The sequence below is a fragment of the Bos indicus x Bos taurus genome, chromosome 16 (assembly GCF_003369695.1).
Source record: "Bos indicus x Bos taurus breed Angus x Brahman F1 hybrid chromosome 16, Bos_hybrid_MaternalHap_v2.0, whole genome shotgun sequence".
NCBI classification, from domain to species: Eukaryota; Metazoa; Chordata; class Mammalia; order Artiodactyla; family Bovidae; genus Bos; species Bos indicus x Bos taurus.
In genome coordinates this window covers 44,241,197-44,268,486 of record NC_040091.1, presented here as the reverse complement: position 1 = coordinate 44,268,486, position 27,290 = coordinate 44,241,197, and the positions used below count along the sequence as shown (strand labels likewise).

The 27,290-nt window shown below is 40.2% G+C and overlaps 1 protein-coding gene and 1 pseudogene across 1 annotated transcript in view; one reads left to right on the top strand and one right to left on the bottom strand.

Annotated features, from left to right (window-relative positions):
• Positions 1-27,290, bottom strand: part of RERE (arginine-glutamic acid dipeptide repeats) — a 303,344-nt gene that overhangs the window by 99,385 nt on the left and 176,669 nt on the right. Inside the window, 3 exon segments of the mRNA XM_027564998.1 lie at positions 18,986-19,085; positions 20,169-20,293; positions 26,180-26,228. Of these exon segments, the coding sequence (XP_027420799.1) occupies positions 18,986-19,085; positions 20,169-20,293; positions 26,180-26,228 (274 nt within the window).
• On the top strand, positions 10,300-12,670 carry LOC113906613 (annotated as a pseudogene).

The window sequence follows — 27,290 nt, the reverse complement described above, 5'->3', positions numbered from 1 at the left end:
GAAAAAAGTGGAATTTGGAAACGATCTTAAAATTACTCATGTAGTTTTAATCATTTGAATTATTCCTCACTGACATGAGAAAGCTGTCTGAAATCTGACAAGTGAAAACGTCCTCTCATAATATATAATTCACAAATGCCTATATATTTTCATTCATTCCTCTATCACCAATGACCTTGTTCAGTTCAGTTCAGTCCAGTCACTCAGTCATGTCCAACTCTTTGTGACCCCATGGACTGCAGCACTCCAGGCTTCCCTGTCCATCACCAACTCCTGGAGCTTGCTCAAACTCATGTCCATTGAATTGGTGATGACATCCAACCATCTCACACTCTGTCATCCCCTTCTCCCGCCTTCAATCTTTCCCAGCATCAGGGTCTTTTCTAATGAGTCAGTTCTTTGGATCAGGTAGCCAAAGTATTGGAGCTTCAGTATTAATCCTTCCAATGAACATTCAGGATTGATTTCCTTTAGGATTGACTGGTTTGATCTCCTTGCAGTCCAAGGGACTCTCAAGAGTCTTCTCCGTCAACACAGTTCAAAAGCATCAATTCTTTGGTGCTCAGCTTTCTTTATGGTACAACTCTCACATCCATACATGACTACTGGAAAAACCATAGCTTTGACTAGACAAATCTTTGTTGGCAAAACAATGTCTCTGCTTTTTAATATGGTGTCTAGATTGGTCATAATTTTACTTCCTAGGAGCAAGCATCTTTTAATTTCATGGCTGCAGTCATCATCCACAGTGATTTTGGAGACCAAGAAAATAAAGCCCAGTGACCTAGTACAAAGCTCAAAACATGATACACACATACATTCAAAAACTACAGTTAAGATTGAAAGCACAATGCTTATTTTTGTTTGGCCACTATCACTCCTAATAATGCTACTTAAGCACTGGAGAGGATAAATTTCTCTAAATACTCTTATGGGCACACATTTGAGAGATAAAGGTAAAGACACAGAATTTAACTGCTGAGAGTAAGGGCTGAAGGAAAGATTCAGTTAATTTTCAGAAAGAAATACATATTCGCTGGAATAACTTTTCCCCTCTAACACATTCTGAATAAGTACAATGTTCTAGAAATTATGGCTGAGGTCACAAAGGAGAAGAGAGAGGGGGAGACCAACATTTCTTGAGTGTTGTCTGTGCTAGAACTTGTACATCTGTGTGTGGGTTCAGTTGCTCATTTGTGCTCAACTCTTTGAGACCCCATGGACTGTAGCCTGCCAGGCTCCTCTGTCCAGGCAAGAATACTGGAGTGGGTTGCCATTCCCTTCTCCAGAGGTGCTAAGAACTTACTCAGTATATAACTTCATCATTTCACACCACTCTTTTGAGGCAAGAGTGCTACATATGAGGAAACAAAACCAAGAGGTTCAGCCTCGTGCTTGGGGCCACCTCCCTACAAAGCAGCAGAGCAAGGATTCCACATTAGCCCAGTGTCCAGGACTCCTAAGACTCAGTCCCTGCCCCCGACCCCTCTACTGGAGCATGTCAGGATCGGCGATCTGCTGGGAACAGTGAGCTCAGGGACTCCTCCAGCTGCAGGGATGGGGCAAGCACAAGGTCTTTTCTTACACTGGGGTGGCTAGTCAGGAGTAGCTCAGAGTAGACAAAACACACATATAAACAAAATAATGAAATAAATGTATAATAAAAACAGAAGAGTGTCAGTGACTAGGGTGCTATTTGTTCTGTTGAAAGAGCAAGATGATTCCACAAAGCAGATTTTAAAGATCAACAGTATACACAATATGATTAACCTTGCCTATACTTAGGGCTTCCCTGGTGGCTCAGCAGTAAAGAATTCGCCGGCCATGCAGAAGCCATGGGTTCAATCCCTGGGTTGGGAAGATCCCCTGGAGGAGGAAATGGCAACCCACTCCAATATTCTTGCCAGGAAAATCCCATGGACAGAGGAGCCTGGCAGGCTACAGTCCATGGGGTCACAAAGAGTTGGATACCACTGAGGGACTGAGCATGCCTATACTTAATAAAGAGCAACAGTCAAATTAAAAACAATATTCTAGGAGGAGGTAATAAAAGGCAGTTATTATGTCTAGGCAATAATTCACTTATAACAATTTCCCATGGCTAGTACAACACTGTATCATTTCTCATTCACAGCTCTCACATATGTACCTAGAAAACAGGTCACAATCTGTGACTACAGTGCTACAGTGCTTTTGAAGCTATTCTAAACCCACAGAACAGGGATCTCAACCACAAGGTGATTAGAAAGCAAACACCAAATGCTGGCACATCAGCTGAGGTCAGTAAACTATTTTTAAAATATAGAACAAACCAAGTCTTAGCCATTTCTGACTATTTGTCTGTTTTTAGCATCTAATCTGACATTGTCTTTACAAACATAAACACCTGGACAGGAGAACCTGAGAAGACGCTGGCACCAAAGATGCAGGTTTGGGGGTTCTGCAGAGGTGAGATCTAAATGAGAGAAAGCTCCCAGCTCTGGCTTAGATTCAAACACTTGTCCTGCCACTAGCTGTGTGATAAGAAACAAATTATTTTTCTAAACCTCAGTTTTCTTAGCTGTAGAAAGGAAGAACATAGAATCTTCCTTTCTATGGAAAGGAAGAACATAGAATTCATGCCTGTTTAGGATGAAATAAGATATGTGGTCATCACTGAGCCTGATTCCAGAAGGAGGAAATGTTCCATTAAGGAAAGCTGACTGAGAAGGGATGGGACACGACGAGTGTCACGGGAAATTGCCCTGGTGCTAGGAGAGTGAGTATGCCTTAGAGCACCATAGAGGTGAGCTTATCCTACAGTACAGAGAAGACAGGATGGAAGATGGGGATGAAAAGGGAAACAACGGAGAACCTGATGGCCTGGGGGGCTCTCAGGAGTGAGGTGCCAGGCTGTCCTGGGGGGAATTAGCAGCCTGGGCAGAGGGGCCTGGAGGACCCTGCTCTGAGCAGCAATGTGGCCCCTGGACTCTTCCTCTGTAACAAAGGGGCTGAACTGGGTCATTTTTCGGAACCCTTCAGTTTTTAATCTTCTTTCTCTTTATAGATTTTGTTTTTAATTTTCATTTGTTTTTGGCTAGGCTGGGTCTTTGTTGCTGCATGCAGACTTTCTCTAGTTGCAGCACTCAGGTTTCTTATTGCAGTGGTTTCTCTTGTGGAGCATGGGCTCTTAGCGTGTGGGCTTACGTAATTGCGGCACACAGGCTTAGCTGCCCTGCGGCATGTGGGATCTTCCCCAACCAGAGATCGAACTTGTGTCCCCTGCACCGGCAGGCGAATTCTTTACCACTGGACCATCAGGGAAGTTCCACAGATGTTTTTGAAAGGTAAAATTCTAAAGGATATTCTATTGAAAAATGAATAAATGGAAATATTAATACACTCATTTAGAAAAAGTAAACAAACAACATAGCCACTGAACTACGCCAACTGCCTGGGCCAAACACTGACCAGCTATTGCAGATTTTTCACTTACACCTTAGGGATTTAAGGTTAACGTCTTAACTTTCAGGTCTCTGCAAAAGCTGGACTAGTCCACGCCACGGGTCTTTAAATGAAGTTATGCATAATTATCTACAGAGCTCACAGTATATAACCTCGCTTCCCAGAAACAAAACCTTTCTTCCTGCTTTCTGTGTGAGTTCCAGCCCAGGACATAAAGGATGCTGGGCTGTGGTGGATCAAAGCCACCAGTCCAGTGCATGGAAAGGGAGGCCAGCTCCTCAGAACTCAGCACACAAATCCACTGATGAGAAGACCCACCTTAATGATAAAGAATGAGGAGTGTAACTCCAGCCACAGAGAGAAAAACTCCTGGCAGAGTCAGGAATCGTCATTATTTGTCAGCTTAGAAAGACCTATCTCATATCGTAGGCAGAAACTGCTCAGGGCCACAGTGGCAATTTTTTCACTTACTCCTAGAATCTTCACAGCCTTGAAAACAGAAAAATGGCAAGGGAAGCTCTAACCTAGAGGGTGATAGAAAAACATAGCTCTATTCCCTTATGCAGACATTAGGGAACCCATTCCTAAATGCTCAAGTGAACTAGGAAGTGCACATGAAAGTTAGCCACAGGTCAATTATAACCAGATTCCTACAAACAATTAAATTTCTTTAAAATAAATAAACAAAAACAACCTCAAGATCAACGGCATCAGTATTAAGAGAAACCATTTACAAAAATTGCTTGAATTCCTATTCAGAAGAATTTAAGTGCAGAAATGACTGCTTCCCCTCCTCAGGGCTCAGTAACCTTAACCTTAATGATTTTTGATGAGTAATTTTTAGGCTGTGTAAACAATAGTGCATTATTCTTTCTGGCTGCAATGATAAAGTAATGGAACAAAGAAAATCAAAGAGGCACACAGCAAAGCATGCAAGACTACAGAGGTGGGAAGGCTTCTGAGTGACTGCTCTTTTATCTAGAAACCTCAGCCAAGAACAAAGTGAGTGACTAAGAAATAAGCAACGAGGCTTTGGGCAACCCCAGTAGTGCCTCCAGCTACAGCCCTGCAGAACCAAGAAGCCTCGCCCTGAGCCTGAGAGGCTTAGCCTCCTCACCATTCTGGATTTCTCAGTCTAACAACAGGTCTGAAAGAACAAAGAAAAAGACTGTACGATTTCAAAACACAGCAGCAGCAGAAGAGAGCCTGACTGTGGAAGACTACCAAACTTGGCAAATACGACACAAACCAAAGACCTCAAACTCGAAAACAGTCCCAAAAAATTCTGTGTGATGGCCGCCAGCATGGTAACTCAGAGGCATCAGTGAAGTCAGACTGGAGAACACATGAAAACGAGTATCTCATTAGTGACATGGTTGGGGGAAGGAGAGGAAGGGGAGAAAAATTTAGAGCCATCCTTCCCCCAAATCCTTGAAGAACCAGTATTCCAAAGTACTGGAGTAGGCTGGAACACTTCTGGCTTCCCAAGTGGCACAGTGGTAAAGAACCCACCTAACAGTGCAGGAGACCAAGACCAAGGTTTGATCCCTGGGTCAGGAAGATCTCCTGCAGAAAGGAATGGCAATTCATTCCAGTATTCTTGCCTGGGAAATCCCATGGAAAGAGGAGCCTGGCAGAGCTACAATCCAGGGAGCCAAAAAAGTCGAACATGACTGAGCACGTGTGAGTGTACACACACACACACACACAAGCTGGAATACACACCCAATCCATTCTATGGTCAAGGAGGAAGCTAACCAAAGGCGGGGCGGCAAGACAGGCAGGGTGGGCAGGCGGTGTAGTGATATAAGAAGCTCTGCGAGTGACTGGCTATGGGAAAATGTCTGTCTCCTAGAGAAGAGAACTGGCCAGGGCAGAGCTGAAGGACAGGAAATGGAAGAGACAGCAGAGACTTTAGAAAGCAACAGCTTCAAAGGTAGCCAGGGCTGACCCCAGGCCACTGGAGACCAGATCTACCAGCAGCACAAGACCTTGCCCCCAGCAGCCCCTGAGGGGCAGGCTGGGACCATCTAGGGTAGAGCCAAGGAAGAAATACTCAGCAACCTGACAGGTCAGAATAAGTCAGTTAACATGGTTAACCATAGATGATAATCTATGGTTATCTATAGATTCTATAGATAATCTATGATAATCTATAACCATAGATGATAATTCTCTCATCTAAATAAATATATTCTTTGTACAAAGAAAGCCAAATACATGGTATGTTATGCCAATATAAATATGACAGTATTTTATAAATCAAATATCCTAGGATTTTACAGAAATATCACAGTCACTACTATAATATTTTTACATTCTCAAGATGATAACGTTCACACTTAAATCTAAGTCAATTATAACTGATAGAAAGGGGAAGGAAATAAATTATTACAGAAAATTAAAAATAAGTACTACAATTTATTTTAGTAACACTGTATACAATAGTAAAACCCAGCTGTTGGGGGCTGAAAAACAACCACCAGAAGACCTCCACATCAAACCCTGGCAACATGCAACTGCAACCCTATTTGAGAAAAAGGTCTTTACAGACAAGACTGTGATGAAGTTAAGGATTTTAAGATGAGAAGACAATTCTAGATTATTCAGGTGGGCCCAATATTCAATGACCAGCATCCTTACAAAAAGAGGGGCCGTGGAAAAACATGGGACAGAGAAGACCTAGATACACAGAGAAGATGGCAAAGTGAACGCAAGAGAAAGAGTGACCACCGGCCCCACAGAGCTCGAAGCCACTCGTTGCTGGAGGAGGCACAGAATGATTCTCCCTGAGGAGCTGGAGGGAAGCATGGCCTAACTGATACCCTGATTTTGAACTTCTGGGCTCCAGAACTGTGAGAAATCTGTTGCTTTAAGTTCCAAAGTTTACGGTACTCAATTTGCCAGAGCAGCCACAAGAAACAACTACACTGACCTTCAGACTTTGGGGTAAAAAAATTAATCTAGGAGAGCTGAGGGAAAAAAAAAAGTTATTCTGAAATATATTTCAAACTAGCATTAAGAAACACACATACTAGTACAAACACTATAAATCTTAACATTCTACATTTCAGAAGTTATATTAATATATGAGCCCTTTTAAAACTCTTGGGCCTACTTTGTTCTAAGATTAAACGCTTACTTAGATTTCAACACTCATCAAATGCTCTCCCATAAGGGCTTTGCAAAGAGCAAGGACTCCATCACATTTATTGCTGAATAAATAAATGAGTGAATGATTGTATTAAAGCCTCTTCTTCAATGTAAAAGGACTAAGGGCTTTTATCTTGACTTGCTAAATACTTACCATATTGATATTAATGCTTCATACAGGTTCACAGGTGCTAAAATTCCAACTGACTGATGTTATAGTAGACATTTTTCAAACCACCACAGAAGCCTCAAAACATTTTATCAGTATTTAGCACAGAAAAAAAATCTTATGAGACAGAAATTTTTTTACATTAGCAAAGGAACTTTCTAACTTTGGCCAAACCAAAGTAAAAGCTTTTGTTTGCTGAGACCCTGGGAGGACAGAGGGATACATGCAGTCAGGTGGCAGCAGGAAGGGTTTTCAATTGGCTGAACAGCGAGTCTCCCAAAGTGCAGATTCTCAAGACGACTGCCACGAGGCACTGGGCTCGAGTCGGACTATCCTCATAGTCCGACACATAAAGTTTAAAACGTGCATACGGCAGTGTGCTTAATAAACTGCAGGTGTTAACTTCTCTCACAGAATTGTTACAAAGATCAAATGAAATCATTCATAAGAAGCACTTAAATTTTCACCTAACATATAAGCACTTAACCAACAAGTACATTTTAATTTTATTACAGCTTATTAATATTGTTGTTATTAATGACATCAGGCAGCTGACCAATAGCTGATACCTAGTAAAATGAGAGTAACAGTGATAAACTTAAGGTTCGATGCCTGGTTGAAAATTCAGTCAAAAAGCTGAGCGGGGGAGAGAATGGCTTAGCAAAGGCATTTGCCCGCAGAAAAATGAAATAAGACAAAGACAAAACACAAGGGAAAAAAAAAAGCACATGATGCGTACACTTTCATAAAAGCTTACTGCACCAAGGCAAGCTTTCAGGGTAACTGAGGAGAACGTCTTGTCACCACATGCTGATCCAATCTGGCAAGTACTGCTTTAGTGTACATGCCACACTTTAAAAGACATACAGACAGAGCTGACCACAGGAGAAATAAAATGGTTATGAACAAAAATGGTTATATACATACACGCATATAAAACTACACCATGGACAGAGGATGAGATGGTTAACTAATATCACAACTCAGTGAACACGAATTCAAGCAAACTCCAGGAGATAGTGGAGTACAGGGAAGCCGGGCATGCTGTAGTCCATGGGGTCACAGAGTCAGACACAATATAGTGAATGAACAACAAATGCTGATAATCAGTTGAAAAGGTCTTGATTATATGAGAAAACGTCAATTACATGGTCTTTTTCTGCATCTTTATTTCTACTATCATTACCAATATGAGTAAGATTCCAATATCCTGCTATGACATAAATAAAACACTAGCAAAGGTGCTTGTCAAAACTGATTTACATAAGGTGTTCTTAAAACTTATTGGAAATAATCAGATGAAATTACTGGATTTCCATAAAAAGAAAGCATGTAGCATATAAACTAATACTCTTCTCATCCAAAATCCTGACAGAACAAAACTACCACCCTCCAACCAAGTAATGGTGACTAATCCGAATGGAGAATAATAAAAAGAGGAGAATTTAAGTAAAGGATGTGAATGTGGAATCAATTTAGGAGAATCCTGATCATATAATTTGTGTGCTTAGTCACTCAGTCATGTCTTTTGGACTCTCTGCAACCTCATGGACTGTAGCCTACCAGGCCCCTCTGTCCATGGGAATTCTCCAAGAAAGGATACTGGAGTGGGTGGCCATTCTCTTTCCCAGGAGATCTTCCCAACTCAGGGATAGAACACAGGTCTCCCGCACTGCAGGCGGATTCTTGACTGTCTGAGCCTCCAGACAAATGATAATAAAAGGGCCTTTTGGCAGTGCATTATTTGGGAGCTGGGTAATACTCAACATCCATTTAAGTCTGGAGCACTGCAAAGCTAATTCAGGGCCAAGCGCTTCAGTGAAGTCCATTTATAAAGAACAAACAGAAAATCTCTGAGGGAAGTTTTACAGACTTAAACCTTTTAAAATGAATGAGAGGAACATGAAAATGATTCTGAATGTAGGCTTACTCTGCTGTGCCAACTTTACAACACCAAGCTCTGGGTGATGTGATTTGGACCTGAACCTGATTTACTTATTCCATGATTCAACAAATATTTAGTGTCTATCTCCACCATGTACCAGGCATTGGGTTATATAGCTCAGAAAACAAAAATGATTAATACTCAATGGTTAACAAATAGTGGTATTTATAGATCAGAGATAAAAACTAACTATTAAGCGATTGGAAGCCTTTAATCCTCTGTTGAAGGAGATGTGGGTGTGCATAAATAAGTAAACAAACACATACATACTCTCGTGAATATGTAAAAAGCTTAATCCAAATGTCTAACAGCCATCCATATTTCAGGGAATAAAACTGTCCAGGTAAAGGTGAAATCTTGCTGCATGATTATAAATTTTACTTATAGTGAACATATATATGTTTAGTGTTAGTGAAAGTAAACATAAGCATGCAAATAAGTTTCTGAGAAAGACAAGTCAAAGAATCTGAATTTTATCAGGAAATGGGAAAGATATCTGAGCTCAAAGAATAAAATCCAATATTAATTTAGTATAAATAAGTCAGAATGGTATCTTCCAGGAAAACTTACTCTCAAACTATGGGGCTCTGCTATAGCTTCCAAGCGTAAATATAAAGGTCTATTCTGTATTAATAAGAGATCAAATAAATGTAAGCATTTCAAGATGGCTGAATTAATCTCATTAGAATACTATGGGCCATTTATACGTTACACAGCAATTATGTTTAAGAGTTACATATAAGCTAAATGGGTACAGATAAGCCTAAATAAAACTGCATATAAGGCTTCCCTGGTGGCTCAGTGGTAAAGAATCCACCTGCCAATGTAACAGACACAGGTTTGACCCCTATTCCTGGAAGATCCCACATGCTGTGGAGCAACTAAGGCTGTGCACCACAACTACTGCGCCCCTGCTGCAGGGCCCATACTCTGCAACAGAGAAGCTGCAACAATGAGAAGGCCATATACCACGACTAGAGTAGCCCCTGCTCACCACAACCAGAGAAAAGACTGTGCAGCAAGGAAGACACGCACAGCCAAAATAAAAAATAATTAAAAAATATTTTAATTAAAAGAAAACTCCTTAAAGAGAAACACATAGAAATATTTCTATCTCCATCTTTCAGAGAGAGCATCATTGCTTTGTCATATTTTAACATATTATTTAACATGCTATGTAAGTTTATAAATAAAACAATTCTGCATTTTTAGGCATTCACAATTAAAATAAAATAGTAAAACATAATAAAACATATTATGAGCAATGAAGAATTGATGCCTTCGAACTGTGGTGCTGGAGAAGACTATTAAGAGAGTCCCTTGGACAGCAAGGAGATCAAATCAGTCAATCCTAAAGGAAATCAACCCTGAAATACTCATTGGAAGGACTGATGCTAAAGCTGAAACTCCAATACTTTGGCTGACCTGATGTGAAGAGCTGACTCACTGGAAAAGACCCTGATGCTGGGAAAGATTAAAGGCAAGAGGAGAAGAGGGTGACGGAGGATGAGATGGTTGGATGGCATCACAGACTCAAAGGACATGAGTTAGAGTAAACTTCAGGAGTTGGCGATGGACAGGGCAGCCTGGCATATTGCAGCCCACGGGGGTCACAAAGAGTAGGACACAACTAAGTGACTGAACAACAAAAACGTATTTTTGCTGACATCCCTTAGGAAGTATGCCCACAGCTACTAAGAATACCCTCTTGTAGTAAGAGAGGCCAACGTGTTTATTACGTATTCTTCCTTTATATCAGAACAAAACTTCTTTAAGAAGTAAAAAGATAAGAAATACATATTAATGGTAATGAGCAAACAAAGAACCGTGTACCTAACTATTTTGCAAGTTCACCACTGAATCAAAAGTAACATTCTGTGGCCATAAAAGTAATAATATATTAACTACTTCTGTGATTCTCCAATGACACTAGTTCTGCTATAAAAAAGTAAGTGGCTCAAGTTTCATATCACCTGAGAATCACCTGCACTGTTAAAATGGACTAAACACTCCAAACAAAAGGTAGAGCTTGCCAGATGGGATAAAAAAGCAAGAAACAACTAGAAAGCTAAAGTCCACAGAAGAGGTACTTTAAACAAACAAACAAAGGATTCAAAGTAAGAAGCTGGAAGAAGACACACCACATGCAGACAAGAGGCATAAGAAAGCTAGAGCACTGTATGAATTTCGGACAAAACTGAATTTAAGACAAAGGGTATCACTAGGCACAAAAAGGATTGTACCAAAAGGGGAACAGGCTTAGTACATGGAGCAAGGTCAGTATTAGAAATGTTCATGCACCTAGTGATACAGTTCCCACACACATGAAGCAAAACTAACAGAGACAAAGGAGAAATAACCAAATTCACGATCACAGTGAAAGACTTTAATACATCTGTCAGTAACTGACAACACAACTAGATAAAAGAATGGACGTCCCTGGTGGTTAAGAATCCACCTGCCAATCCAGGCAACAGGAGTTTGACCCCTGGTCCGGGAAGATCCCACAAGCTGCGAAGCAAGCTCACTGTGTTCTAGGGCCTTGCTCCACAACAAGAGAGTCACCGCAACGAGAAGCCCACATACCACAACGAGAAAGCAGCACCCACTCTGTGCAACTAGAGGAAAGTCGGCACGCAGCAGAAAAGACCAGCACAGTCAAAGCTAAAACATATAAATGAGGCAGAGAAGATCTGAGTGATAATATCAATGGCCCCAAAGAAACTGACAACTATAAAACAGTACAACTAATAACTGCAAAATAAAAGTTCATTACATGGAACATTCACAAGATAAATCACATGCTGAGACAAGAACCAAGTCTCAGATCTCAACAGATTGAAATCTCACTGGGTACTCTTTGATCACAACAGAACTAAATTAGAAATCAATAACATTCCGAAAGGAGAGAAGGAGAGAGGGAAAAAGAATCCTAAGTCCATGCTAATTATACAATTTAATTCTACATAATCCACAGGTAAAAGAAGAAATCACACATAAAAAATTTTTTTTATTTTAACTAAAAGGCAATAGAAGAACAACAAATTGAATTTGTGTCAGTTATTTAAGACCCCAACTTAGGAAGCTAGGGGAAAAAATATTCAAATTAACCCAAAATAAGTGGAAAAGAAATAACAGAAGATCGAGAGATCAGTGAAATAGAAAACAACAGAGGGGGGGGAAAAAATCAATGAAACCAAACACTACTTATCCAAAAAGATCAATAATATTGATAAACCTCTATTAAGAATTACTAAGAAGAGAGGAGACGCACTCTGCTTTGCCTTCTTTGTGCTGCCCTTACCACTGTCTGGAGAACTTTCTGTCCCCTGGGCACAATGGCAACTCTTATGGAAAAACTGATTGCACCAGTTGCAGAAGAAGAGGGAACGGTTCCAAACAATAAGATCACTGTAGAGGGTACTGGACAAGTCAGTATGGTATTTACCATCAGCATTCTGGGAAAGTCTCTGACTGATGAGTTTGCTCTTGTGGATGTTTTGGAAGATAAACTCAAAGGAGAAATGATGGACCTGCAGCACAAGAGCTTATTCCTTCAGACACCAAAAATCGTGGCAGACAAAGATTACTCTGTCACTGCCAATTCCAAGATCGTGGTGTTAAGTGCAAGAGTTCACTAGTAAGAGGGGGAGAGGCACCTGAATCTGGTGCAAAAGAACATTAATGTCTTCAAGCTCATCACTGCTCAGATTGTGAAGTACAATCCCAACTACATCATCATTGTGGTTTCCAACCTAGCAGACATTCTCACATACATTACCTGGAAACCAAGTGGATTACCCAAGCACTGTGTGATTGCAAGTGGATGTAATCTGGATTCTGCTATATTTCGCTGTCTTATGGCTGAAAATTAAAAGATGCTTCCTCCTTGGAAGAAAAGCTATGACCAACCTAGTGAAGTGAAGTCACTCAGTTATGTCTGACTCTTTGCGACCCCATGGACTGTAGCCTACCAGGCTCCTCTGTCCATGGGATTTTCCAGGCAATAGTACTGGAGTGGATTGCCAACCTAGACAGCATACTAAAAAGCAGAGATATTAGTTTGCCAACAAAGTCTGTCTAGTCAAAGCTGTGGTTTTTCCGGTAGTCGTGTATGGACGTGAAAGTTGGGCTATAAAGGAAGCTGAGTGCCAAAGAATAGCTTGATGAATTCATAGGCACTCTCAACTACCATCTTATGCACTTCCTTCCAGTTTTCACTATCATTGTCTATTCCCATTTCTGGATTCACTTCCTGGAGAGAAACACCTGCCACATTCACTCCACTCCACACAGCCACGCTTGAGTCACCATGTTCTCCCAGAATCCATCTGTGGCAGCTGCTGAGATGAATGCCAAGTTTTTCAGCCATCAGTTCGGTTCAGTCACTCAGTTGTGTCCAACTCTTGGCAACCCCATGGACTGCAGCATGCCAGACTTCCCTGTCCATCACCAACTCCTAGAGCTTACTCAAACTCATGTCCATCAAGTTGGTGATGCCATCCAACCATCTCATCCTCTGTCGTCCCCTTTTTCTCCTGCCTTCAATCCCTCCCAGCATCAGGGTCTTTTCCAATGAAGTCAACTCTTCACATGAGGTCGCCAAAGTACTGGAGTTTCAGCTTCAGCATCAGTCCTTCCAATGAACACCCAGGACTGATCTCCTTTAGGATGGACTGGTTGGATCTCCTTGCAGTCCAAGGGACTCTCAAGAGTCTTCTCCAACACCACAGTTCAAAAGCATCAATTCTTCGGCGCTAAGGACCCAACAAACACAATCAGCTCTATATCATGGCTTTTACACTTGATTCCGGACACCCTGGGCTTGAAATAAAGATACCATGCTGCTGTGCCCTATACAGTACCGCACAGTAAACAAAAGCACAGTCACTTGCGGAGTGACTGTACATGACAATGTACACCAGACACCAAACTAACTTACACAACTGGACATGCAAACACATGCTTGCATCTTTGAAAGTTTGCTACTTGGAGGTTCCTATGCAGGAGACTTACTGTATGAACCTGATTTCAGTAACACTTTTTAACTTTTCATTAAAAAAAAATGTAGTCCCAAATGGCTACACTGTCAATTCTATCAAACATTTAACAATAAAGATCAATCCTTTATAAATTCTTTAAGAGAAAGAAAAAGAGGAGGAGGAACTATTTCCCAACTAATTTTTTAAATCAGTATTACTCTGATATTAAAACCAGACAAAGGTATTACAAAGGAAGATGACTACAGCTCACTGTCCGTCATGAACACAAAGGCGACAGTTTTTAACAGTAAATTGAATCCAATAGTACATAATACCCAAGCAGGATTTAATCTAGGAACATAGTCGGTTTAAAGTCTGAAATTAATTAATGTAATTTACCAAACTAACAAAAAAAGTATAACAACCTATGATCATCTCAACAGATACACAAGAAAAAAATAGCATCTGACAAAATTCAATGTTCATTCATGGTAAAAACCTTAACAAACTTAGATACAAAAGGGAACATTCTCAGCTTGTTTAAATAACAAAAAAAAATCCTACATTGCACATAACAGTGAACAACTGAGTGTTTTTTCTTTAAGATGAGAAAGAAAGCAAATATGTCTATTCTCATCATTTCTATCCAGTACTGTATTGGAGATTCAAGCAAGTGTAATAAAGCACAAAAAAAGAAATAAAACACATAAATCAGAAAGAGGTAATGCTGTCTTTGTTGCAGATGACATGACACTGTGCACATGGAACATCCTAAGGAACTACCAGAAAGCTACTAGTGCTAACCTTGCATTCTTTGTATAATACAAGGTCATCACATAAAAACTGACTGTATTTCTATCCTATCAATGAACATTTAGAGAATGAAATTAAAAAATACAATTTTATTAACAATAGAATCTTCAAACAATAACTACTTAAGGGATAAATTTTACAAAATAAGTGTAAAACTTGCACAATGAAAACTACAATATCTCAAAGAAATTAAAGAACACTTTTTTTTCCCCCAAATGGAGAGATACTATTATCAAGTTCATGGATTGGAAGATTCAAATTGTTAAGGTATCAATTCTTCCTAAATTGATTCATACATCCAATGCAATCTCAATCAAAATAACATCAAAGCCTTTTTTTAAAACAGAAGCTAGCAAGCTGATTCTAAAATTTACATGAAAACGTAAATTACCTAAAACAGCCAAAGTAATCTTGAAATCAAGTAGAAAATAGGAAGATATATCCCCTGGGTTCTTATAAAACTATAGCATTAAAAATAGTGAAGTACTAGAAAAAAGAGAGATGTCACATCAGTGAAACAGAATAGGATCTTAAAAAAACAAACACATACAAAGAGTGGTTGTTCAATAAAAGCATGAAGGCAATTAAATGACCAAAGACTATTTCCAAAAAACCTGGCTGTACAACTGGCCTCGGTGTGGAAAAGAAAGAATTTTCACCTCTACCTCGTATCACATGTAAAATTACTTTGAAATGAATCTAAGAACTAAAACTTCAAAAGAAAGCATAGAAACAAACCTTGTAATCACGAGATGATCAAAGAAATTTTCATTAAAAAAAAAATGATGCATCAGATTTTAGCAAAATTACATACTTTTTGATAGTCATACCACGGGAGGAAATATTTACAATACATGTATCAAAGCATTTTTATCTTCAATATGAAAATAATTCTTACAACTAAATTGTACTAAAGGCCAAATAATACAATTTTTTAAATTGGGCAAGAGATATCCTCCCAAAAAGCTATACAAATGGGCTTGAACACATATAAAGATGCTCAACATTACCTACTGTCAGGAAATTTAAATTAAAAACCTCAATGACATATCATTACATATCCATTAGAATGGCTAAAACTCAGAAGACTGAAGACATCAAGTCTTGTGGAGCATGCTGAAGAACTGAAATCCTAACACACTACTAACGGGAATGTAAAATGGCACAGCCACCGTGGAAACCTGCTTGATAACTTTCCTAAAAAGCTACCAGCACTGCCAGGTATTTACTCAAGAGAAATGAAAATACATGTCCTAAAAAAAAAGACTTGTGTAATAATTCCTGATGGCCAAAAGCTTGGGAAAAACCCAAATATCCATCACCAGGGGAAAGGATAAAATACTATGGAGATCCACAGATTGGAATACTACTCAGCAATAAAAAAGGCATGCAACATACATCTACTATAAAATTACTGTGCTGAAAGAGTCCAAACCCCAAGTGTTACATACAATATTATTCTAATTCATGCAACATTCTAGAAAATACAACTGATCTATAATGAGAAAAATGTATCAGTGCTTATCCGAGGCTAGAAGCAGCAAAGAATTATAAAAGAGAGTGAGGCAACTTTTGGAGATGCTAGAAATGATTTCTACCTTGAACACTGTAGTAGCTTCATTTGTATACACATTTAAAAAAAAAACTCATCAAATTGTATACTTTAAATGAGAGCAGTTTATTATACAAAAATTACACTCCAATAAATTTTTTTTAATATACACTAAAACTCTCATTTGGGAATAATGAAGAAAAAAGTCAAGTAATGCAGAGGAGCTTATATTTAAAAATAGGTCCATATAATGGTAATATGGAGAAGGAAATGGTAACCCACTCCAGTATTCTTGCCTGGAAAACCCTAGGGATAGAGGAGCCTGGTGGGCTACAGTCCACAGGGTCACGAAGAGTCAGACATGACTGAGCATGCACACTCATAATTATAATAAAGAACAAACAGTTCAAAAATGTTCTATTAGTGACTGCAGTTTTAAACTATTATTAAACTATTTATTTAGGGAATTGGTGATGGACAGGGGAGGCCTGGAGTGCTGCAGTCCATGGGGTTGCAAAGAGTTGGACAAGACTGAGCGACTGAACTGAAATTCAAACAGTCCTATTGGGCTACTAAACATACTATGATGTAGCCACACTGCAGATTCCATATACTTTAAATTTCTACACTGTCCTGGGAAACAGGAAATAGACACAGGTTTATTCTAAGTTGATAAAAGCTTTACATTGTTTTGACTCTATGCTATACTCTAAGAAATAATAAATACTTCTCACATGACAATGAATTAATCTTTTTAATTTATTACTTAACATAACTCAAAACCCTCTTATTCCAAGGAATGTGAAATAAACACTAACTTCTCTCAAGATTTTCCAATCATTTCACTTCTCATTAAAGAAAGTGCCTGCAACTAAAACGCTCCATGAACCAGTACAACAAAAGTATAAAAATTAAAACAGCCACTAAATGTTTCCATTCATCATAAAATGAGCACACAACTCAGTCTTTTGATGGCTAAATGCACTTGTATTGCATAATCCGACACCTGAGCCACCCTGGGCTCGCCTAGGCAGGAAGAATTTCAAATGATGAGAAGGTAGCTTCACAGAAACAAAAACCATAAACCAAAACCCTCCGGCAATGCTTAAGAAAATTTCAGAAGGAACTTGCTACAAAGGACCACAGGCAAAAATAGCTCAAATTATTTCTGCACAAAAGTATGTTCCACAGGATCTTTAGATGGGTTGGAATAAGACAGAGAATAAATCAGATAATTCAGGACGTGTCAAAAACAGACATTTAATTAAATATGGCAACACTTTTGTTACTCAAAATTCAACTGATCACCATAAAGCTTTTATACCAAAACCCAACAGAAAACCAGCTCATTTCAAAGAGTGACTTTGAATATACACACATTTTTTAGGGTATTTTGAATTCACAGACATTCACAGCTACATCTGTTATAGCCACTGATGATGTTGTCATCATCTCTGAGTCTCAGTTTCTCATCTGTAAAACAATCTCAAAGGCCCCTCTGGCTCTATCACTGTATGTTCAGAATAAGGATTCCTTATAACCACAAAAGTTCTAAGTAGCAAACAGGTGAGAAAGTAAATGGGAATATGAAATCATTCACTTATTTAGAACATGGCATATGCCCAGCAAGGTGATTCAACCTCCAACATATAAGAGACTATTATAATGTTATGTAATACTCAAGAAACACAACTAGACCAGGAATAACAACCAGCTATGTCATTCAGATATCTACACGTTTCCCCAGCAACAAGCTGTACAGCAGAAAGATCCCTAAATTGGGGTCTGTTGCCAACTTTTTGGATTGTTGACAACAATCATACAAGTCACCTGGTCTCCCTGTGCTTCGGATTCTAATCTATTTAGAGACTGGAACAGATGACTGAAAGAAGTCCCTTCCAATTACAGTAACCTCTCAAGAAAAAGACAAACAAAAAGGGTGCTTAAATGACACTCAATCACGACCAAGAGTTGCTCAACCTCATGTTCAGTATCCTACGTAAGTATATAGAACCATGCAGACTCTTTGTGAACAGATCAGAAATCCATAAAAATTCATTATTACTTCAGATCTGATCATTCCACATTAATGAACACACAGGAGAAAAACTGTTTCAAGGAACTATATGACACACTCATTTTCCTGTACAGCTGCACAGGATATACTCTGAGGTCAAAAAGGAGTGTCCAAAGAAGTAAATTGGTTTCAGGAATCCTACTGCTAGAGGCGGCTCAAGCTGGGTTATTCCGAGCTGCTGTGGAGTCATAGGATTAAAGCAGATGACTGCTCACACAGGATATGTGATGCAACCAACTCAGTACCGTTATGCTCGTGGCTTACATTTTACTTTAGTTTTTTAAAATGATTACTATTATTTTTAATTTAACTTTTTTTATAAACATCTGAAATATTTACATTGTTCCAAAGCCAAATATATAAAAACCAAATTTGTTCAAAGAATATATTAAGGCTTGGAAAGCAGGGCCTCTGGATTTACATCTTAAGTGTATGACCATGGATTGTGACTCCACTGCTCTCAACTTACTTGCCTGTGTCCACACAGTGGTAATAACAGAGCCTCTCTAAGAGGGGCGCTGTGAGGATTCAGTAAGATCACTGTGCCTACTACTGGGCTTGTGAGAGCTCAGTGAACTCTGACCACTATCACCGGCTCTTGGCAGAGGCTCACCACAGTACTGGAGCACAGACGCAGGTCACAAGGTGAATCTGGAGGTGCCATATCACTGGCAAGGTCAGGGAGCCCACCACTGGGACCACGACTCCCATCTTTCAAGCCCAGCAGTACCCCACAGCACTGCCTTCGGAGACTTCAGACCCCTTCATGGGCCATCATCACAGACTCCCTATGGCTGGCACAGGAGAAAGAAGAATTTGCTTCCCACCTAGAGAACTTCAAAGGTCTCACCGTATTTAGTGCGTTGAGGGTGGTGTCATCCCGCGAGGCCGCCACACAGCCATCTTCCGTGGAGCCTCCGTCACACATCCCAGCGAAGGCCGCCATGCTCCTGCGGAGACGGGAAGAGAACACAGCAGGGCAGACATTTCAGCCCTTGGTTCTCAGAGTGCAGCTCCAGCCCATACCAAATATCACCACTATATGCACAATTAAGACAGAATTCTCAGCCCTGTTTCTGCTCTCATCTTAAAAAAATTTTTTTAAGTTTCTCTGCAGTTCACTCCTTACTCACCAAGAAAAAGAAATGTTATTTTCCTTCTATTCCATTTGTTTCTCTTCCCATGCTTATCAGTACTTAGACTTTAGTTTTGAGGGCGTGAATAATCTAAAACCATCTGCCAGAATGGTCAGCTGGATTATAAACTTTTGAAAGGTCAGTCTCCAGAAAATATGTAAAACTGAATCCTTTGAAATTTTACTTAATCTGCCTCATGCTGTACATTAACCATCTCTAAGCAAACATGGAAGAGGTGGAAAAAACTCTTAGTAGTCACCCCTGCCCTGAAGACCCCATCTCTGCTGTAGCCTCCAAGTTACACTGCTGACCACACAGCAGCCAGAGTTACAATTCCATCACCACCTTGCTTCAACATTTCTGTTGCCTGTTGTTGATACTGCAGTGAGTGAGTACCAGAAACCCCTGCAGACAAAGGAAGGCCCTGCCTGCACTGTGACATGTCTGGGACAGACGTGAACTTCTCATTTTGTAATTTAGGCATTTTCAGGTTAGCAAGTATTCATATAGGTAAGCCCTCAAAATATAAAGTTTAGGTCAGATACCAATGAACAGCCATGGAGCAAAGAAATATGGAATGGGATTTTAAGATGCGCTGGATGAGCCAATTACTCAACTGTATTAAGAAGCGCTGATACTAGAATGTGTGATGTACGATGTTTTCTTCCTGAAAAGTTCTAAAATCTGAGTTGGGGCAAACACCAAGGAGGAAAAAAGTGACCTCACCATCAAAAGTTGTGTTTCTCCAGTAAGAAGGAGCAGGGCTCTAGTTACAGAGAGCATAACAAAACGTAAAGCCAGAGAATACCCAATATATAAACACAACTTCAGGGGAAAGGGGAAAGTTTACTGATCACTCATCGATTCAGAAAGCAGGAGGGTGTGGACTCCTATTACCTTGCTGCCCTCAAGTACATGAGGAGGTCACAGTCATTAACGCCAGGCATCCAGACCAGTTCCTCATGCTGGGTCACAGTGTCTCCATCGGGAGAAGGGAATGGTTGCAAGTCGGGCAGTTTGGCCTGTAAGACAGGGATGAAGAAGTCACAATCAAGGCATGTTCAAAGAGCTGCCTGTGCAGGCAGGCCTTGGGGACAGACACAGTAGCTAGTTGAGCCTCTTTCTTTCGGCAGTACTGAAATAACTGAAAACTCATGAGTCACTGAAGCTGGCCCATCGCACACTCTGGGATCGTTTTACCGCAGGAGATTTCATAATGGACTTGATCTCTACTTAAGGAACTGCTAACAGTGTCAACGTAAAGTGGTGCCAGCATGGTCCACAGAGTGAAAAAGAAGTGGGCACATGTGAATAAAGAAGTATCAAAACAAAAAATGTTTTGGGAATAAGAGCTCCTTGATAAAGAAGGGAGAACTACACACATCCAATAAAACACGTTTACCTATATATATATATATATATATATATATGTCTCACCTAAGGATGTATACTAAAACAATGAGTGAACTACTCTGCAAACCAATGCTACTTTTAGGAGTCAAGATCAATGAGTCACGTATCAGTAGACATATTAATACAAAAAATCCATAAAGGTAACAACAATAAAATCAGGAGCACTAAATGATGGTGACAGAAATTGAATGAGCAGTGGTTCCAGGAGGAGAGGGCTGCTGGACGAGGGGTAGGCAGGAGCTTCTGAGATGACCCATGTTCTGTGCCTTGAAATGAACTGTCACAGAGGACTGAAGAGTATACCTACGATACAAACAGGTCACTATACATAAAGGACACCTCAATTTAAAAAAATTTTTGGAAGATTTGAAAAACAGTGCTCAACAACCAAGATTCCAAGTCAATTCTGTTAGAAAGGCAAATATTGGGTTGGCCAAAAAGTTTGTTCGAGTGTTTGGCATACTGTTATGGAAAAACTGAAACAAAGATTTTGGCCAACCCAGTATCTCCAGCGTTGTCTCACCCTCCACTACTGGAACCGAGCAAGTATAAACAGGCCTCATGACTGCTCAGAGGCCTATGAAAAGTCACCCATCTGCAAAACACACACATTCTTATTATTTTCTTAAATTAAGAACATGGTCACATTAATTTAATATTTTAAATTAAGAGCTGCAGTTTAAAAGCTCCAGTGTCCACAGAAACAGGCAAAAACTGTAAACGACTGAAGCAGGCAGAGTGTACAGCCAACAAAAATAAAATGAGGGCCTCATGTTTCACTTTAAATGTTCTGCTGTCCACAGTAAACAGAATGCGACATCCCAGTTCAGACTTGCCACATTCCAAGTACTCAAATCCATCCATGACAACGGCTCCCACTCTGAGCATGCAGGTGTTAGGTGTGAAGGGATTGGGATGAGATGGAGAGAGTCCCGTTTGGAGAACAATGCCACGCAGGAGCGGGAACCAGTGCTCATACATACTCCAGGTTTCCCCAAAGTCCAGAAATCTTGAATTTAATGTGAAAGTTCACGGCTTTAAATGTTTGTTATTCAAGTTTTAAAAACAATTGTGTGGCAAAACTCAACATGAGTCAACCATGCAGCTGGCAGGCTACTGTCTACACACTCTGCTTCACAGTCTACCTCCCAAGCCTCTCACTGTGTATCAGGTGCTGACTGCACCCTCTCAAAATGGTGTGCTTCCTTAATTCAGTACAGAATGGGAGCCACAGTGAGTTCTCCTTAAAATTAAAGCACAACAGCAACTCGTATCAAAAGGTCTCACACATTTTGTACCAAGCTGTTTCCCTAGCACCACGTACAGCAGTTGCAGCAGTAACTCTCAAATAGTTGTTTATTAAATTGATTTAAAAAAATACTATTGCTGTGGAGAAGAACCAACCCCTCCTAGAGAAAAAGGGACTAGAAATATAATTTGCTTAGAGAAAAGAACATACATGCAGGTGGCTCTGAATCATAGGAAAGATGGCCAACTGTGCTGACAAGAGAAATGCAAATTAATGACACTGAGATACCATTGCTGACCTATCAGACTGACACAGTGCCAAAGTGTGATGAGACACGAGGCTGCGTGTTGGCACTCACATTAAGTTGTCAGCACGAACACAAAATGGTCCAATCTCTATGCAGGGGAACGCTGTAATAGTCTTAGAATTACATGTGCCCTCTAAGCCAGTCATTCCCCCTTCTGGGGATAATATAATATCTCAAAGACAACTGGGCAAAATAAAAATCTCCATGCATAACCTGTTCATCACAGCATTACTTGTAACAGAAATGACTAGAAACAGCACAAACTCCAGATGATGGGGGCTGGAAGAATAAGCTGTTTCTCCCATGCCAAGGGGTCCCAAGAGGTGGCAGAAGAAAATGAGGAGGGGCTTTGCAGACTGCAGCAGAGGGAATGCCAAGACAGAGTGCCAGAAGGTAAAAGAAAGGTGGTAGAATTGTTTATGTTATGCTACTGTTTATCTAAGAGCAGGGGGTGGGGCAGGATACAAATAAGAATGATAAATCAAAACCTTTAAACACTAATAATTATCTATCAGAGAGGGAAGGAACAAGGAAAGAGGAGACAGGGAAAGAAGGTGAACTTTCTGAACATAATTCATCTGCATGTTTGACTTTGGAGCCATGTATTTTACATAATTACAAAAACAAAGTTTAAAGAAGAACAATCCCCTAAAAACTCTAAAGCAAAATCAAATAAATCCACCTAACTATGTTTTGAGTTTGCTCCTCTCCAAGAATCAATGGAAAGAGTGACAGACTTTATTTTCTTGGGCTACAAAATCACTGCAGATGGTGACTGCAGCCATGAAATAAAAAGACGCTTGCTCCTTGGAAGAAAAGCTATGACAAACCTAGACAGCATATTAAAAACCAGAGACATTACTTTACCGACAGTAGGAGGCAAAGCTATGGTTTTTTTCAGTAGCCATACATATATGGATCTGAGAGTTGGACCATAAAGAAGGCTCAGCACTGAAGAATTGATGCTTTTGAACTGTGGTGTTGGAGAAGACTCTTGAGAGTCCCTTGGACTGCAAGGATATCAAACCAGTCAATCTTAAAGGAAATCAGTCCTGAATATTTACTGAAAGAACCGATGCTGAAGCTGAAGCTCTAATACTTCGGCCATGTGATGTGAACAGCCGACTCACTGGAAAAGATCCTGATACTGGGAAAGATCCTGGCAGGAGGAGAAGGGGACGACAGAGGATGAGATGGTTGGATGGCATCACCGACTTGATGGACATAAGTTTGAGCAAGCTCAGGAAGTTGGTGATGGACAGGGAGGCCTGGCGTGCTGCAGGCAATGGGGTTGCAAAGAGTTGGACATGACTGAGCGACTGAACTGAACTGAGGAATCATTTCAGATAACATTAAAACATACTAATTTCCCTAAAGAGCTTTAGTGGGATACATTCTATGGCCAAAATAAAAACTGAATGCTAAGCTGTTTCAAATAATCATATTATTTATAGCAGTGTGAGTACCATTATTCTAAGCTGCTATGTAAGCATTACAGGACTAAGGCAAATACATAATTATTTTGATGTCATTTAAAAAAATTGGTTTTCTGACATGGGGAAAAGATACAGATGTGAATGATAGAACATATCATCTATAGGATTAAATATAAGGCCTAGATAAAATTTTGAATTAGTATTAGAAAGAGACCATGCTATATTATCTCTAAAACATAAATAAATTAAGGAAAAAAGAAAAGGGGTGAGGGGGAAGCATATTTCCTAATCTGTTCTGAAAAGGCCTGAAAATAGTATCTATCCCAATAATAATGAACAGGGCAGCAGCCAAACAAAAAATGTCACTTTCTACTAACCAACCCAGGGACAAAGCCAAGTCTCCTGCATTACTGGCGGATTCTTTACCATCTAAAGCCCTACACTAAAACAATGAGGGGTCATTACAAAAGTTTCATTCCAGATCTAGGGCAGAGAACATATATAAGAGAACAAAAAAATCATGTCATACTAGGTAATATACTCTAACCAAAGATCATGGGGGTCCAGTGAAAAGGACACAGAAGACAGCAGGAAAAGGAACCTACTAGCTCCCAAATGGATAATTTAATCTCATCAGTAAGAATAACATCTGGTTAGCATGTGAGTAATTTTAAACCCATTGATGACGAATGGAAGTTGTTAGAGAACCAACTGGTAAAAAGAGGGAAAGATACAAGCATTTATCCTGCCTTTCCTATGTGTTTCAGGTAATCAAAAATTGACAAGAGAAAAGTTGATCAGCTAATAAAGGAAGGGATGACAGGATTAGCATATCACCATCTTAAAGTGTGAACCTAAGTAACAAGTCCAATTAGACAGTGAATCTACATACAGAAAGTCCCCTATATGTGAATCTTCCAGCTGTAGACTTTCAAAGATGAGAACGTGCATCTGGTTCCAGCAAGGAACCATCCTTCAGCTCTACTGTCTCCCGTCTTCCCCCTCTCCCTCCTCCAGTCAGTAACTCTTCTTGCCTCTTCACTTGACACCACATCATATTGCTAGGATGTAATGGCTACCATGGGTCAAGACAGCAATTTTCCCAAGTCTAGATATAGGCACATGACCCACCCATGGCAATAACATGTGGGGACTAATGGAAACCTTCCAGGAAAATCTTCCGTCTACTAAGGGGAAAGGAGAGCAGTGTGTATCCCTTCCCTCCTCTCAACATTTGCTGCATTTTCATTCACTGTAAGAACCACTATTAAATGCATTGAGAAAGAAGAAATGCTGCCAATTAAATTATAATCACACCGCAGGATGTACAATGAAGCTTGACATCAGAGATAATGTGAATGGAAGAAGTATATCTTAGAATCAAGTTCAGCTCCTGGCCTAAGGAAGAAGGCAGCCCATGGGTATAGCTGAACACCAAATCACAAGAACTGGAGAAGAGCGGAGCGCAGCCTGGTCCTCTCTGACCAGACGTGATGATATGTGAGACCATGAACAGCCGTGTTCAGCCAGAGTGTTCTGGCCCTCTCTGTCAAAGCATCCTACCTGATATAGAGATCAAAAGACAAGATGACAAACAGAACAGCAGAGTCTTAGTAAACTGAATAAAACATGGAAGAGCACAGGTCATGACTCAACAAGCTTCCAGCTTACAAAACATCTTAATCACTTTGAATTTTCTGAAGGAAATGGGGTTTTTAAAAAGCTAAATGAAAGCATTAAGTGAAGTGAAAGTCACTCAGTCGTGTCCGACTCTTTGCGACCCCATGGACTATATAGTCCATGGAATTCTGCAGGCCACGACACTGGAGTGGGTAGCCTTTCCCTTCTCCAGGGATCCTCCCAACCCAGGGAGCGAACCCAGGACTCCCGCATTACAAGCGGATTCTTTATCAGCTGAGCCCCCAGGGAAGCCCACAGTGACCAAATGTTCACTGACAGATCAACAACCATATATACAATGAACAATTAAGCCATAAAAAGAAATCAAATCCTGACATATGCTCCAATGTGGGAGCTCCCTGAAGACCTTATGCTAAGAAAACAAGCCAGACACAGGAGGGCTAATGCTGGCTGATTCCACTGATATGGTATCTATAGCTGTCAGATTTGTGGACACACAAAGGAGAAGGGAGGTTGCCACAGAATGAGGGGAGGGGAGAATGAGGAGTTACTGTTTAATGGGAACTGAGTTTCAGATTGGGAAGCCGAATAGGTTCTGCGGATTGGCTGCACAATGATGTGAAGGTATTTATAGGCACTGAACCATTCGCTTTATAGAGGTCAGAATGGTTAATTTTAGATTGTATATACTTTACCATAATTTTTTAAAGTATGTGGTTGTCTTTAAAAAATAAATCTCTTCATTTATATAAAATTCCAAATAGCATAAAAACAGTTCTAAGTTTCTGCTCAAAAGAATAAAGGACCAGATGAATAATAAGAAATAAAAACCTATTAAAGAAGTTACTAAAATTCACTTTACCTGATGGCTAGGACCAACACGAATTTCTCCCTGGGTACTGTTCAGCCTCCTGTCATGAAAAGAGCACATCAGGTTAGCAGAGCATAGTTCTGACATAAATAAGCACATGTTTTCAAGAGGCAGAACACAGGAAGAATTAGCTTCCCCACTATTTGTAATGTTGCCTGCACATATACACTCCCGCCCCAACCCCACATGCAACATTTTTCTTCTAAAAGCCCTTTTACTGCAGCTTCCTGCCTTGAGTTTCTATACCATCCTCCTTTCACCCCACAGAGAGATGGACATTCCTATAGTACAAATCGCAATCCATGTGTCTTCTTTTCAAAATATTTCAGGGTGCCCTACTATAAACTTAATTAAAATATAAACAAGACAGTTTATGATTCCTAGTGTACACACTGGGTCATTCATTCATTCTCTCATTCAACAAATATTTTTTAAGTACCTACTGCAAGACAGGAACTGTCCTGGGTATTGGGGATAAAGCAGTGAAAATAACAATATTCCTGGCTTACGGGAACTTTCATTCTAATTTGGATTAAAAAGCAAAAGAACAAATAATAGGTCAGGTGTTGATATGGGTCACGGAACTAAAGGGGTGGTTAAGAATGAGCTTTTACAGTTCCTTTTACAGGGCAGTCAGAATAGGCCTTTTTAACAAAGTGAAGTGGAGCAGAGATGTTCAGGGATGTGCGGGCATGAGCCCAGCAGGTCCAGGAGGTGATGGACCGTCTCCCTCCCATGACATTCTCACTGCACCTGCTGCACTCGCCCTCCCTGGTGCCAAATCCAAACCGCCCAGGCTCCTTCAGAAAACCAGCATTTCACCGAAACCTTGCTTTATCTCCTCCCATGTCACCTCACACATCCTAGAAGTGTGGGGTATCTTCCCCTTTTCATTCCTGGAAATATTCACTGAAGGTCTTTTCATGCCAGGCCCTCAGAGGGCATGCAGGGTGTATACACTGTGGATGAAGAAATGCAGGCCCCGCCTCCCAGAGTTCCATTACCCTTGACTTCTTCCCATCACGGCTATCTGTTGACTCTCTCGGGAAAACCCTCTCCCTGCCCAGTGATACATCCTGAGTCTTACAGTCACCTGTGAGCT